This window comes from Myripristis murdjan, chromosome 14, assembly GCF_902150065.1.
Source record: "Myripristis murdjan chromosome 14, fMyrMur1.1, whole genome shotgun sequence".
Classification (NCBI taxonomy): Eukaryota; Metazoa; Chordata; class Actinopteri; order Holocentriformes; family Holocentridae; genus Myripristis; species Myripristis murdjan.
In genome coordinates, this window is record NC_043993.1 from 15,399,472 (window position 1) to 15,415,941 (window position 16,470).

The 16,470-nt window shown below is 40.7% G+C and overlaps 1 protein-coding gene across 1 annotated transcript in view; it reads right to left on the bottom strand.

Moving 5' to 3' along the window:
* gbe1a (glucan (1,4-alpha-), branching enzyme 1a) overlaps positions 1–15,839 on the bottom strand; it is a 142,739-nt gene extending 126,900 nt beyond the window's left edge. The window contains exon 1 of the mRNA XM_030068349.1: positions 15,679–15,839. Within this exon, the coding sequence (XP_029924209.1) occupies positions 15,679–15,770 (92 nt within the window). The 5' untranslated portion in view covers positions 15,771–15,839. The remainder of the gene's footprint in view (positions 1–15,678) is intronic.
* Between the last annotated feature and the right edge of the window lie 631 nt (positions 15,840–16,470).

Here is a 16,470-nt window from a genome sequence, read left to right on the forward strand (position 1 = left end):
ATCTATTGACTGACAGGGAAGCACTAGTTTTGATTGATTTGTGTGTGTATGTGTGTGTGTGTGTGTGTTCATGCATGTGTGAATGTTTCTCTTGGCGCACTAACCTTACAGAAAGTGTGCCTAAAAAAGAGACTGAAGAGGTCATACATGCTGAGTGATACAAGCTCATCCACTGTTCATAGTCTCACTATATGTGTGTTTGCAACAGACAGACACTTTACTCAAAGGTACACTGAGCTAACAAACCAGTATTGCATAACAGGTGTGGCATTTATCAAGTTTGAGCAATGTTAACAAAACATTTTGGCAAGTAAGCTACTGTCTTGTGGGACTGCATGACAGCTACCTGACAGCTAACTAATTGAATCCATTGGACAGCTCAGTTCGAATAACCTTCAGAAAACCTTATATGATTATCTGAATTATGCCAGGACTGCAGCACTTTTCAACAGTAGTTGATACTGAATAGTCTGCACACCTCGCTAGGCACTTGTCTGCGTGTCTTTTTGCCTACAAACAAGCAGCGTGAGGCAGTCCGCTTACTGTTTTGGTTGAGGCCTCTCCTTTGTGCAGTTTGTGGGGAACTGTACCAAGGGACACATAAAACAACCACATACAAGGAAACCTATTTTACAATGATGGTCTCATTTTTCTAAAGCCATTACACTCCACCATCAAAATTAAATGACACATATTGAGTAAATATTTGACTACTAGCAGCTTTAACTATGTCTCACATTGGTAAAAAGTTAAATTTAGCTGTATACCAAAACCAAGAAACTGCAAAATGTATTTGAATGACTTCAATTATGCTACATGTACCAAAACCACTTCAACACTGGACCTCATGTTGGTGTTCATGTTTAAAAATCCATCTTCGTGTATGCTAAAACAGAATTTTCTTAGGGCGCTTTGCTCCAGCCCACAAATCGGCACACTGCTGTGGACAGCTGAAGTATCACCTGGAGATGTAATGACTGTCAAAGCGTCCCATTGAACCCCACAGTCAGCATTAAATCCATCGGACAGATCCGCATTGAACCTGCGCACTGTCCTACAGCACGTATTCACACACTCCATCTACCTCACAAATGCGTGCACACATGAAGACATATGAACACAAACAGGAGTCTGCTCTCACACACGTGTGGAGGCATGCATGCAAAGTCAAAAACACACGCACACAAACACACACACACACACACACACACACACCTACACACACAGACACAACACACGGCGAACATATTCAGGAGTGGCAGTTTTAAAAACCCATTTTCCCCTTGGTTAAGCAAGCAGCACCAACACTCGACTAATGGAAAACCCTGCTCCTAAATGAGGTCGGAGAAATTCTATCTTACACACTGGTTGCTGTGAATTCTAATAAAGTGGCCTTTTCATCTCCTGTAGGCTGTACCCTCACACTGCTGACTTTTGCCAACAAGGCCATCTCAGTTGCATACACACAATTAAGAACAAATTGTCAACTAGTTTTCAATGGCAACTTGAGGTTGACTCAAGCACATTAACATGAAAGGAAACGGTTAATGACAGAGTCAGAATCAGAATTAGGATGAAATACGTTTTTTTTTTTTTTTTTTTTTTTTTTTTAGCTATGTTTATCTCTCAGATATGCAGCTGAAAAAGTACAAAAATGATAACACGGATTATATCAGATCTCTCTCTCTCTCTCTCTCTATAGATAGATAGACAGATAGATAGACAGACATAGATATAGAGAGCTTGTTGATATAGATATTTACACATATGTATAAACACACACACACACACCAGTGTGGTGAGAACAAGTAATGACAAAGTAAGGTATCGTAAATGCATGAATCAAATTTTTGTTTTCTTTATTTTGGTGACAGAGCTGGTAATAAAAGAGGCTGCTGCTTTGGACTGTATTTCCAATCACTCCTACCCTAATATCATCAGACTGACAGCAGCTCCAAAATCCCCAAACAAACAAGCATAGGTTGTTCTACTGGGACTAGTGAACTACAAATAATCTAACTAGACATGTGCTGTCGGTGACCGGCAGCAGAGTGTATCCCCAGAATGACATGAATCCTCAGTGACACCTTGTGACTGTCCCTAATCTGGGTCGGAGGTTTGGCCAACTAATGTGAGACTGTATTGACTTTTTTTCCCAGTAATGAGACCATTGAGTCTTCCTTATCAATCCTCACAATGTAAAGCATCTAATAATAGTAATGATTTTATTTATAGTTAAAAAAAAAAAAAAAAAACAGCACTGAAAAGTGCTGTACATACATAAAATAGAGTAAAAATCAGTTAGCAAGGTACTACTGCAGCAATTAAAAATCTGAATATCAATATAAAAACGATACAATGAATAAATAAAATAAAATAAAACCAAAAAAAAAAAAAAAGATAAAAGCATCAGAATCAAGAGGATCATCGTAACTCATTACAATCAATTCTCAGGGGGTCATGAAAGAATTGATCACACACAGCCAGGATCAGGGATATAGGGGAGAGTGGGGTAAATAGTGCCAATTTTTACTTAAAGTGCCTTTAAAGCGAGGGGATTACAGTATTGCCTCCAACTAAAATATGCACATATATTTTAGGATGTTGTGCATCCCTGGGAACAATCACTTTGGATCTTATATAAACTGTTTGAGAAATACAGCTTTTGAAAAAAAAAGTGGTTTTGTGGCACAGCTTGCCCCCGGTGCGGGGTAAATTGTGCCATTAGAGAGAATACACTGGGGGAAATTGTGCCATTGATAATTGAAGTAAAACAGATCATTTTAATCTCACAAATGATAATGCTATATAAAAGCAAAACAAATTCAATACAAAATTATTTATTTAACATTTATTTCTTATTTTAACAAGATCACAGGCCACTTTTCTATAACAAGGCCTAGCGCCACATGAACACATACCCAGAACAAAATAAAACTTCCAAAATGAGCACCTGCAAATCATCTTCATCTGAATCTGAACAGTTTTAGTGATCAAAGGTAAGAAGACAATGTACAATAACAATAAAATACAATAAAGTAATATATAGTATATAATCACAAGTTGTGCCACTGGCACAGCTTACCCCAGGCCCTTTGGCACAAATTACCCCAAGCCCACCATTTTGAAAAAAATGCATCCCCCAGTTGTTTTGAGCTAACATCATGCTAACTGTATAGACTCATGGTGTAGCTTACTAAAGTCCTAAAACCTGTGTGAACTGTTTTCAAAGTTTTCTATAATTGTTCAAACACAGCAATCAAAAAACCTTGATCATAGAAATTTTACTTTGGAGGGCAAAAAAATGTTTTTTGAACTTAAATGTGCTTACCTCTCAAGCCATGTGTCTCCCTTCTTTGCAGGATGAGTGACATGGATGCCTCTTCAAAAATATGTGGTCACATGACGAACTTCATCTATAATTTTCTAGATAACAGGGGTGGCACTACTTGCCCCTTGGCACAAATTACCCCACTCTCCCCTACTGACTGAACTGATACATTTCCAGAAAATGATGTTTAATTACATTATTACTGCTTATCCATTGCAATTGCTGGCCAAAAGCAAATGCTTAACCAGTAATATATTTATTAAAAAAAAAAAAAAAATGCTTTGAGTTCTAATCAGACATATGCTAGTACATTTAACCCACTAAATGTGCTTAAAAATGTTTTTTAAAAAATAATAAAATAAATAGAATAAAATAAACATAAAGGTTTGCCATGTTTCAAAGTTGAGAAATTCGCTGGCCACCTTCCAAACTTCACTAACTTGTAGCTTGAGGTAGGCACTGCTTCAACATAATAAGTACTCGCTACCAATAGCACAACTAATCACACAAAAGAAGAGCGACGTCTACATTTCTCTCATCTTTGAATGCTTTCCATCTTTGAAAACTAATGCCGCAATGTTCATGTTAGTTTTAGCTCTGTGACAGCTGTTGCCTTTTAGCATGCTGGCCATTATCTGAAAAATTAATGTTTCTTTTCGCTTAGACTTTTTTGATGACATCTGCAGCTCTGTAGTTGTCTGTTCAGTCACCTAGTTCTTCTTATATTTATTACAAGCAAGTTGTTGCTGCTTGCATAAACGTACACACATACAACTTACCTTGCAGCATTGTATTTTACCCTGTAGCAAGGTAAAAGCATATGCAAGGGTTTCATGAACTGGGTATAGATTGAATCACTATTGCATGGTATCACTTGGCAATAAAAAGTATAAAATCATTTGCATGAAAAGGTTAATGCCTATCTGTGAAGCTAGAGACTCAAATTATATCTTCATAGCAACCAGTGATATGCTGCCATCACTCAATCACCAGTGGCAAGTCGAAATGACCACATAACATTTATGGTCAGACACATCAATGGTTAGACATAATCCTATTCGGATACAAAGTCACTCTTTCCTGAACTTAATGCACTAAACAAATCTGTGCTACAATGCCTGGAAGCAGAAAATGCAAGTATTGTAAATACACAGCAATCAATGTTTTGCCTGTTAGTGGAGAGATTTACGTGCATCAAGTTGTGTCTGTACATAACTAAGTATAAGGAAGGCATGAATTACCAGGCCACAGGTTACAGAGGACAAGGGAGAACAGGAATTGAAAAATGTGAGCAGACATAGACCAGCAACTTACAGTCCTGCCAGATATTGTCAATACCCACCAATCAGCAACAATAGTACCAGATCCGGTACTTTTGTTCAGTATACAGTGGACTGTCTGCTTTGTGGAATAGGAAATATAACAGGCAACACTTAACAGTAGTACAGTAGTAGTACTGTACAACTCTTGGTGGTTGCACATGATGAATTCATGGCAACATTCTCTGCCAGGTACTGGTAATGGAAAGAGATCTGTGTTCAGGACCTGTGTTATAAAGACGACAACAACCTTTACTGGGACTCTCTTAGTGACTCTCCCAAAACCAGAGATGAAAAAGCTAATGACTGGGCATGCAGGGGCAGGAGGGTGACCTTATTTTCAAGGTTTTGTCCATCAAGACATGGGTGTGTTGTCCACTAGAGAGTTTTACATACCCCTCAGCTGCAGCAGGGTGCACCGCTGTCCAGCACACAGCCACAGGACCAGGGCACACCCTCAACACAGGAACAGTCACTGCACCTACATTTGTTTAAATAGCTATGACTAAACCTTTACCAAACAACATTTAGTCAATTTTAGACTTTTTAGTATTGCTCACACACTTCCTTTACTCTACTGCTTACTATACAACTTGAAAACATTCATGACTTTTCATTCTTTGGAAAGCCCACATACAAAAGCATTGAGATTTATGTATTTAAAAAAAAAAAGCCATAAACATACTGTGGCAGATATTGTTCACTTTTCATGAGTATGGTTGATTTTTGTGGACACGACTAATAACTCTGACAAGGATTCCTTTCTATGTATACCACTGATAGTATGTTGACATACTTCTGCACATTGTGACAGGAGGTGAGATGTCAGGGCTGGCAAAAATTTCGCAAACATCTCATCTGTAATTACCACCTGACGGTTGACAATATTTTCTTTCCCAATCAGCAGTTTGTATTTATAGAAAATCCAATAACACTTGTATTTGACAGTCAGAGAACAGTCAATTTGCCAACTAGCCAGAACGACATACATAATACTGCAATATACTCAAGATGCTGCATTATCGAAACATCACAGTAGGCATGTCCCACAGCAATGTGACTGTTATTGTGTTGAAAGGGTGTATTTTAATCATTTAAATGGATATATGGCTGTTGGACTGGAGTTTGCATTGGACCACTGGTGTACTGGTGAGCAGCATTACTTGCAGCTGAAGGCTACATAAAACTACACAACACTCCACAATGCAGGGACTACATTCTGAAAACAATCAATTGTCATGATGGCAAAAACTCATAAATGAGCCTCAGGTTGAAAACAACCGGAATTATCCTTCAAAGCACCCCTGCTGCGTGCTGCATGCTAGATTGTTCTTCTGCAAGACAGTGAATTCCTGCCAGCTGCTGTTCTGGCCTGATCCCTGTGGAAGTCAAGGCAAATGAAAAGAGAATTTTCCCCACAGTTATCAATTAAAGATTACCCTATCATTATTATGATTACGTGATATCATCAAGAGAGCAAACCTAGAGGTCCAAGTTCAATGTAAGTTAACTGGAGCCTCAATTTATGGACTCATAGGGTTCTTACTTAATTGCGATATAGCACAGTAAATGTGCTATATCGCTATAAAGCACCATGGGTATTATTAATATGACTACGAGATCAATCTGCCATGCAATATCAATGAAACGACATTTGTCTCTGTGCACCGCTGTCCAGCACACAGCCACAGGACCAGGGCACACCCTCAACACAGGAACAGTCAGGGTTTGAAACTAGCAGCTGACGACCTGCCAAATGCAGTCAGATTATGTCAGTGTCAGGTAAACAGAGCTAATTTACCAGACACACTTTGACAGAGATCAAGCTGAAAAAAAATCCAAAAATGTACATGTAAGTTCACATACAGAAACCACAACATTTAAGGCTCCCACAAATCTTTGCATTTCTGAAATCGCCCTTCGAAATACCTGCTATAGCTGTATCAAGTTGAAACCCAATGTTGGCTTTGCGAAGGAAACAATGCACTCATTCTTGACATCCATATACTTGCTTATGGTTATCATCAAAACCATGTAACCACTCTTATTCCATACTGCATACTCATGTATAAGTTCACATTTTTTAAGTGTTTCTACAAGTGTTTACCTCACTGTTGGTGTGCAGAAAATAGAAACACTCCCAGGCTACACTGTCCTCGATACACTTTGTTTTGTCTCTAGCAGTAGTCAGACTGCTGTGTTTGGAAAACTGAGGTCCTTGCATTACGGATAAGTGTTCTTTCATAACCCATTACACTCAGCACTTTGTATCCAATGGCCTAATGAGGGGACAGGAGAGCCTTGTTTTCTGCTCAGCAACATTTCTAACCATTCAGAAATTAACCAAGCCAAATGATATGCAATGATATGCAACCAGGAGGTATAAAGAAGGGGTACTTTCCCCATATTCTTTGGATTAGCCTGCACTAGCAACTTTAACCTTGCTGGTGCACCACTTTTTCCATATTGCAATATGCAATACACATCTCTGTGAAAATCATAGAAAAAATTAATAGTAATAACAGACAGCTGTCCAAAACAACATGAAGACATATTCCAAGGGGAAAAAATGTTGCAAAGATGACAGCATAGCAAGGTTAAAAAAAGAAATTCAGTTTTTTAATGAGAAGTGGAGGTTTGATGATAACAGCAAGTGTATTCTTGCAAAGCATGCTCATGCAGCTCTATGATTTTGATTTGCATATAGTGTAACAAAAATAGTATCTGGTAAATGTCCCAATTTCTGGTCATTTTTTTTTCATATACCAGACAGTCTATTAGTTCAAATGTGTGTTTCAGACCCTGATGAATGTATTAGGTGAACCATCCTAGTTACAGAAAGGGCTCACTGTTCAGGATGACCCAACATGTGATCAGGCAGTGTCTGGCCCATTTGTTACAGTATAACAGCTATGGCCGCTCTCCTGGGATTTTCACCCTTAACAATATCTATGGTTTACATGTGCAACAAGCAAAACATCCAGTCAGCAAAGTCCTGGAGGAAAAACAGCTTGTTGTTGGGAGAGGCTGACGAATAATGGCAAGAATGGTGGAAGCTACAAGGCAGGCTGCAAACAGGCTAATGACAGGTGTCAGCACAGACCCCTGTGGAGCTTTTCCTGAAAGATTCAGGTTGTTCTGGAGGTCAGATTGGCCCTGACACTACATGGGTGTAGCTAACAAACTGCCTGCTCTCTGCTTGTGTGTGTGTGAATGCTGTCTTAGGCTGGATTTTCCCTCCAAGAGCATCCTGCCAAACTCTGTCCGGCGAAATGTGCGCGTGCACGCGCGTACACACACACACACACACACACACACACACACAGCATGTCTCTATACAGTACAGTCCATTTAATACAATATTAAATGGAAAAGCAGTGCTCAAATGATTAAGGAACGCGGCAAGTTGAGGAACAGGGAAGAAAGAGAGAGAGAAGGGAGAAGAATAGAAACAATCTTTTGACAGCCAACTCATTATCTATGTCGTTATCCTCCAGTAGCCAGCTCTTTTCCTCTCTGTTTCTCACTCTCTCTCTCTCTATCTGCAGAGGGATAAAATCCTTCTCTCCTGAAGGCTTAGCAGAGATTATCCTGGTGTCCCAGGGGAGGATGGAAGGGGTGCTGAGATGCCACATTACAGATGTAGCCAACGTTAAAGTGAATTAATGGGCCTGAGGTTGAGCAGGAGGGGGAGGGGAGGAGAGAACCCAACAGCAGGTACACTGATCCTACTCCATTGTCTTGTTCACCTTCTCTTTCTTTCTTTGCCCCTGCCTTTCTCTCTATCGGTGCCCCATCACTATCTATTCATTTATTTTCATCTTCAGTGTTAAAATTGTGTTTTTTCTTAAAATATGTGAAAGAATCTGCCAGTGGGATGAGATAATCCCACTTGTTTCCAGCACTAATCAACTTGTTTCCAGAATCTTCTTGATTGAAGTGTCACTTTCGTGCTAATCGTGGGCTGTAGGCCTATGCTGTATTCTGTCTTGCTTCAACATATTAATACTTAAATTTATGAAAGTGAAAGTGCTCTAGAGACAAGAGGGATTATCTCACCCCACTGATTGTTTCACTTCTTAAAAAAAAGCAAGCTGTTAAGAGTCAATATAATATTAAATGACTTGCCAAAATGGATATTTTTGCAGTGTAACTAACAACCTCCTCTCTCTTCCCTCCTCCTGCTCTATGCCATTAGCCATTATTCTCCCTGGTTTAACTATCTCCTTTCCTTGTCTCTTTTTTTTTTTTTTTTTTTTTTTTTCCAGAACTAGAGGTGTAATAATGGTAAAGAATGAACAAATGTAACTAAACACCAGTAGTCTTCAAGCCACTACAGGTCCCCCATCCCACTGCAGGCTCTTTCCTTCGTCACCTCCTGTCACCAATACCCTTATTTTATTTCATTATACACACCGAGACGAGAGCACCATTCGTGCCCTACCCCGCTCTCCCTGCTGAATATGTAACAGGTGAAGATGAAAATGACATCCACCTACACCTCTATCTTTCACCTCCTCTCTCTCTCCCTCTCCCTCTCTCTCTTTTTCTCTCTATCTCGCTCTCTTTGGTGAGCCCTATTCCATCTCACCTCCTTCTCTTGTTTGACACTAATAAGCTGGAAGCTTTACTGGCTGAGGTAGCTGGAGGGGACACTGCTGACCCTCCCACACTCACACCCACTGACTCTCTTTCTCTCTCTCTCTCACACACGCACACACACGCACTCACGCACGCACGCACGCACGCACGCACACACACACACACACACACACACACACACACACACACACACACACACACACACACACACACACACATACACACACAAAGAAGTTAAGAAGGACACATTATCTCAGCTGTATCCCTGGTATCCACTATATGCCATAGCTCAGTCTAAATTCACCGTAATCCTGCAGTTAGATGTAATAACAGTATAGCTGCACAGCAAAGACTCAAGCCCAAGACCCAAGACTTAAAACAGTGCATGCAGAATTGCAGAAATGCAGAATGTGAATTTCCCAGTCTGGGATCAATAAAGTATATCTATCTATCTATCTATCTATCTATCTATCTATCTATCTATCTATCTATCTATCAGAAAAAACACACACAAAGATAAGGAGTGTACATGTATATTTAACGTTTCTAAATGTGGAAACACATACCAAGGCTGGATGATATATCAATATTATATTAACGTTGTAATATGACACTAAATATCATCCAGGATGCTGAGCATTGTGATGTGAGAAATATTTAACTAATAGATGATATTGTGATGTAACAAAAGTGTTGCTTTTCCTGTTTTAAAAGGCTGCGTTACAGTAAAGGGATACAATTTTCTGTACTGATATTTGCTTATGCCCATATTTCCCTAATATGTGTAGAATTTATACTGCTGATGATTGGTTTTCCACAATGTTTCTCATTAAGTAGACCACTGGTTCTATAGCAGCTCATTCAACACATTGCAGTGAACAACAATTATAATCATGATGTCTGAAAGTCACAAATAAAACGATCTCAAAAAAAAAAAAAAAAAAAAAAGAGCGCCGCTACCCCGCGATACATATTAACAACCAGGCTCATGAATACTACAGAGTTGTACCTCCTCATCGGCTATGCAGCCTCACTCTGGCCATCCAGCTGACAGACAAACTGGAGACGCATGGCTGCTTATTTTAAACTTTTAATGAAAATAGAACTAGACAAAGTTGCAATATTTTTCCATTCAGTCAGAGCCACTTGTGCATGCCTACTGAGACACACCACATCTTTAATTGGCTTGTTCCATCTTATTCAAATTCATATTCTAAATAACATTACGTTGTTTTTTTCCAACCCATTAAATTTATGTGTTGATACAAACCCCTGGGACAGAACCCTTGAATGGCAATGTACCTTATCAAAAACATGGTCTGAGGAGGGGAATACTAAAGAGTCCCTAAGCTGGAACAAGGCTATTGTAAAGGTACCATCAGTAATGTGGTGCAGAGGTAGGAGGGTGGGTAAGTACAGCAAGTGAGTCTGTCTCATACTGGGCAAGTCACAGATTCAGTTCTTGACACTGAAATAATCTAAAAAAGGGGTATTTCAGAGTAATATTTTAAAGATCCATTTTCATGTAAATAAATCTAAAATTATCCACAACCTTGAATGCTGCAAAGCCTTTATATTCGTTTTTTTTAAATACGTTTGAAGAGTTGCATTACTTACATTGTCGTGCTCAATATGTCGCCCCCCAAAGCTCATAGTGTGTGCAAACTAAATTCTGTTAACAAAATGTGGACCCAGTTTTCCTTGTGTGCAAACTACATTGGGAACCTTTAACGAGTCTAAAAAAAAAAAAAAACATTTTAAATTGATTTGAAATTTAGAAAAACAACAAACTGTGTCACGATGGACACATATACAATAGACACACCAGAGCTGGGTGATACAGCCAATAATGTTGTTACAATAAAAAAAAAAATATTTAAGTTGATGTCAGTAATTATCTAAGTATACTGTATTCTGAGAGACATCTGAAGAAATCAGCGCGCTCATTCTGCTAATCTCATTGAGCCTGTCAAAACAATACAGCATGCAGTTGCTTTATGTAGTGTGTGTGTCTCCTCGCTTGCAACTGCACCTGCAACCGGACCTTTCTCTATTCCTGCCACATGACTGGCTGTTTGTGAGTCAGTCGTGGAATATAATTACAATGAAATTTTGCAACATTTTGTTAAAATAGTCTATATGCATGTTGATGAAAAATAGAATGTAATAATTATTGCGGTGCACACTTGGCAGACAGTTTGAAAAGCTCACCCACTACTCAGGCAAAAAAAAGCACAAGGCGGCGCTATAATAACAAACTTTGCCTTTGAGCCTATAACTTTTGAACTGTATCTCTCAGAAACATTTATTTTCTCTCTCTAGATTCTGTGGGTCAAGATGCATGGACCCATGTAGGACACACCCACTGTGCCTTGACAGATTTTCCAAAATTTTGAATTTAGTTTAAACTGGTTTATATGGCTATTCCTCCTACAAATTTTGGGCAATTGCCACTAAATTTGGTACACAGCATATCTCAATCAAGCAAGCGTGCGAGTATGCCAAGCGCTCCAACTGTAGGTAGCACGATTACACCACATACACACACACATCACACACACACACTCACAAACACACACTTCTACCATACTTAGTTCTGCCCTCTGCAATCCCTCCAGAAATCAGCTAGACTCTGACACCGGTATGGACAAGTGAAGAGACAGGAGAGGTATTTGGGAAAAATTACATACGTTTCTTGATAAACTTTACAAAGTCATGTTGTGTTGTCAGTTGTGTTATTTGCATGTCACCTACCAATTCTAACATTCAAATGTATGCTTAATCTGCGTGGTGGATGATGAACACACATCGTGCATGCTAAACACCAAAAGGCCCCCCGGCACAGCTAAGGATGGTAAAACTCTCAAACTCAAGCATCTAACAAATTTATCTATAAGCTGGCAAGATGTGAGTTCAGATACATCTGGATCAGGGCACAGACCAGTCCTGTGACAGTAACTTTTTTAACTTTTAACCAGCACCAGGATGAGGTGCTGCTAATGAAGGAGATACATGCACTCAAAAGCTGCCTCGCGTCACTGAACGCCTACCTGTAGCATCTGTAACTGTAGCCACATTCCCTGTACGTTTACAGGTGACATGCGGGCTCTGCATGCACAGTGAAACACAAGTCACAGTCCCAGTCCCTCTAGATCAGTTGATCAAACCAAAACAGGCAGTGCTCATTTTCAAGTTGTGGTTGGCAACTAGCGGAGCCTGCTTTGGCTGTTTTATAACCTGATCAAGTGCACCCCTCCATCAGAGCACATAGAGAACTAATCGCTATGCATGCAGAGCCTGTGTGTCATTAGCAACAAACTCTGTGTATCCAAGAACCTTATCCAAGAACAGCCTATTCTTGTACATTAGTCATGAAAGATGAGAACCTGGCAAGTTTTCTTTTTGTATCAAGCAGTAAAACAAACAAAAAAATGTAGCATGAGTTTGAGTTCACTAGACATCACACATCCTGCAACGTGACTACTGCACGTGTAGGCTACATCGCGATGTTGATGCTGAAACGATACATCGTTCAGTCCTGCTGTTTACCAGTCTGACCCTGAGCAGTGCAGGATGAGGTGTAATATACTCCCTGCCAGCAACTATCAAACTGGAAAGCCATACTGTATCATCACAGAAAGGAACCTTTTGTGGCAACATGTGCTCTTCAGAGCTACTCTTTTATATTTACTACCAATGCATGCTGTGTGACACTGGCCACAGGTGGCTCACAACACCAGAAACCAATAGCCGAATATAAATCACACACGATAACAACACCAAAACCATCCAATTATAAAATGCACGCACACACAGACACAGACTTGCACACTCACTCACATCAGGTGCCCAAAATGATTACAAAGTTGACTTTTGACATGGGGAGCTGGGGTGCACATTTAAAATGTGGGTCTATAAAGATGCACAGTTTCGGAGCACCCGCCAGAGGCAGCTTCAGTGGCTGCTTCAACCCGCAGCCACAGGGTGTGTCAAAGATGAATAGAGTGGGGAGGGACAAGTGTGCGCACATCCAAGCAAATTATTCAGGTGCAAGACAAAAAAAAATCAATGCAGGGTACAAAGGAGTGAGGTCTGCACACTGTTAAGCTCCCGATAAATAATATTCTCTTTTTTGAGGCCTCAAAAAAGAGAGTAAAATTATTTATCGGGAGCTTAACAGTGTGCAGACCTCACTCCTTTGTACTCTGCAAAGATGAATAGAGTAAAACTGATAATGGATTCAGGAAATAGGAAGAGGCTGAATTTAATGTAGGACTGCTGTGGGGAAGAGGTGGAGGAAGAGTGATCACAGTGTTGGTGAGTGACTGCCTCTGCATTCATTCAGCACCACCCCGCACTGTGGCAGTTTGTCTGCAAGCAGAGAGGAAACTAGCCCAGCTCTGTTCAGCCATTTACCTCCATATGGCTCTCTGCTTGGCATTCTGCTGCACAGTTCCTCTTGTTAGAGACATCTGGGACGAAAGGAGCCATACAACCCTATAGCCAGCCATTAAAGCATGTGTAAGTGAATTCTTCCCGCCTGATAAGGAGGGGAAACTCAATTTGTTTATTTTTTTCAAACAATGTTCAAAATATTAATCACCACACCACCAGCTAGACAGACATTTGGAAAACCTGACAAGCTAATTTGATTCTGCCTGCTGTGTGCCTGATGCCCATCCCCACCACCTCAAATTACGAGCCGTTTGGGATAAAGATTGACACGTTGCTAAGATACCTTGACAGGATTTTTTAAGGCAGGATAGAGGGGAACGCTGAGCACACATGATTCCTGCAACAAATGAAACACGTGGCAAAGGATTTTATCAGAGCGGCAATGTCATGCTCACGGTAATGTCTCCGCCAATAACAATAAATCAGAAGTGGGGTGATATAGCTCCAGGAGGATCAGACAATGAGTTTTGTGTCTCATCTGCTAATAATTGGTTGTTATTTTTGTTGTGTCTGTCAATAAATCAAGACTAAGAGAAAGGTGATAGGATGCAAGAGAGAAATTTTGAAGAAAAGAAGCAAAGAGAGAAATGAGCAGAGGAAAGGGAGTGTGTGTATGTGTTTACACATTAAAGAAAGTAAGAAACTGCGAGAGAAATGAGAGGTGGCACAATCAAAGGGACTGGGTTTAAATGAGCCTAAAACGATTAATCTTTTACACTCTCCTCACTACAAAGCATTTGTGTGACTTGGGTGTGACTGTGCGACTTACTTGACGGTCAAGAACTTTCTTGAAAAGTGAGAAATACATAAATTTCACATTCATGAGGGACCACATTGAGATAATGTTGAAGAAAAGCATAGCATCAGCTCCCCGATGGCAGATAAGGTAGACTTGTGCTGACAATGCCTGACTAAAACACACACACACACACACACTCTCTCTCTCTCTCTCTCTCTCTCTCTCTCTCTCTCTCTCTCTACCATCTTGTCATAGGTTGACTTCAGGTAGGAGATGCTGACTCTTGACAAGCTTGAAATAACATGCATGCGAGCTCTCTCTCTCTCTCTCTCTCTCTCTCTCTCTCTCTCTCTCCACACACACACACACACACACACACACACACACACATGCACCTTTCCAACCATCCCTATATAAAAATCTACTCTCCATTGCCATGGGAGTGTTGCCAGAAGCAGCAGAGAGGAATGAAACAACAAAATAAAACAAAATAAACACAACAATACAAACACCAAAAACAACAAAACATTAAGAAGAAGAAGCAGAAGAGGCAGATGACATTATAAATGCTGCATACACACTCCCACTAGAGCCGCATTTACAGGCACCAAAGTTGAAAGGGATATTATCACACAGCTGTATCAAAGCAGTGAAATAGGATCTGATGATATATGCCCTGGCTTAAATTACCACAACCTATTAATAATCAGCTATGGCATGAAGATATTAGGGCTGAGACAGGACCATTTATGTCAAAACCTTAGTCTGACCTCAATTACAAGCCACATTATCATTCATTAACGGCAATCTGAAGCCATTCCCAGAGAGAGGGAACATTTATTTCTGAAGAAAGGAACTATCATATCACAACCTAAATATTTATCCTGGCATGACTGGGTTGTGTACCGTGTCGGGTCTCCTCAAATCGCATTTCTACAGGTATTACATGTGAATCACTCCTTACTTCCTGCAGACGTCGGGTTTGACAGCATGACCTCTGCGCGTGCAGCACGCACCGCACGGCACCACGCGCCGCCGCCGCCGCCGCCTCAGTCGCAAACTGTTCAGTGTCAAAGTAAAGGAGCTGTGTTGGAGTGTGGGAGCGCATTTAGCGGTTTCGCCGATTATTTTCAGTGGATGCGGGGCTGTGAGGGGGCTAACACGGGATCGCTGTTTTCCGAGGGGAGCAAAGCAATCGGCGGCAGCCACCGGAGTGTGTTTAACTTGGTTACCTCCTGCGCAAGTCCTCCGCATTTGAAACCAAATACGGATCCTCTCGGAGAAACTCGCCAAGATCTGGCAGCTCGACTGGCTTGTCGTCCATAGTGCTGTGTCCCCCCGCTGTCACAAGTACGCGATTAACCTGGACTCCCGTACACCGTGTGCCTCTGTCAAATTGTACAAGTTGGTAAGAGCGGGGCGTTCCTGTGGCCCAACCCCCAGACACCCCTCTGCCTAACCCCCCCCTCCCCTCCCCCCTCTCCCCACACACACACCTCCACCAGCACAAAACAATAGCCCCATTCAACATGCTCACTGAACTGTTTTCACTGTATTTTCCACTGTGCCGTAAACGCCACCGCTGCCTCACAGCAACACAGTAATTAATTTTTATACCAGATAACTTGTTGATCGCGGTCAGAGTGACTGCCTCCATGCTTTATTTTATGTGTTGTGTGCAAGGCTTAAAATGCTCTCTCCCTCTGTGTGTGTATGTGTGTATGGGTGTGTGTGTGTGTGTGGGTGTGTACATATTACAGAGAAGCAGATGTTTCATAGACTTAGGTATGCTCTGCTTGGAAATGAGGTTATCCTATCTGTTTTGCTGCGTCAGTGTTATTCATGTCTGGAGGAAAGGTACGAGAAGAAGAGGAAGAAGAAGAAACATTGTGCCCCAAAAAGTCATCCACATCTTCATACTATTTATCTTCATACTGTCCATTTAGGAATAATGCCCTCTTGTGCAGTGATCACTTAAAAAAAAAAAAAAGAAAAAAAAAATAGAAAGATACCTGGCCTCCTAA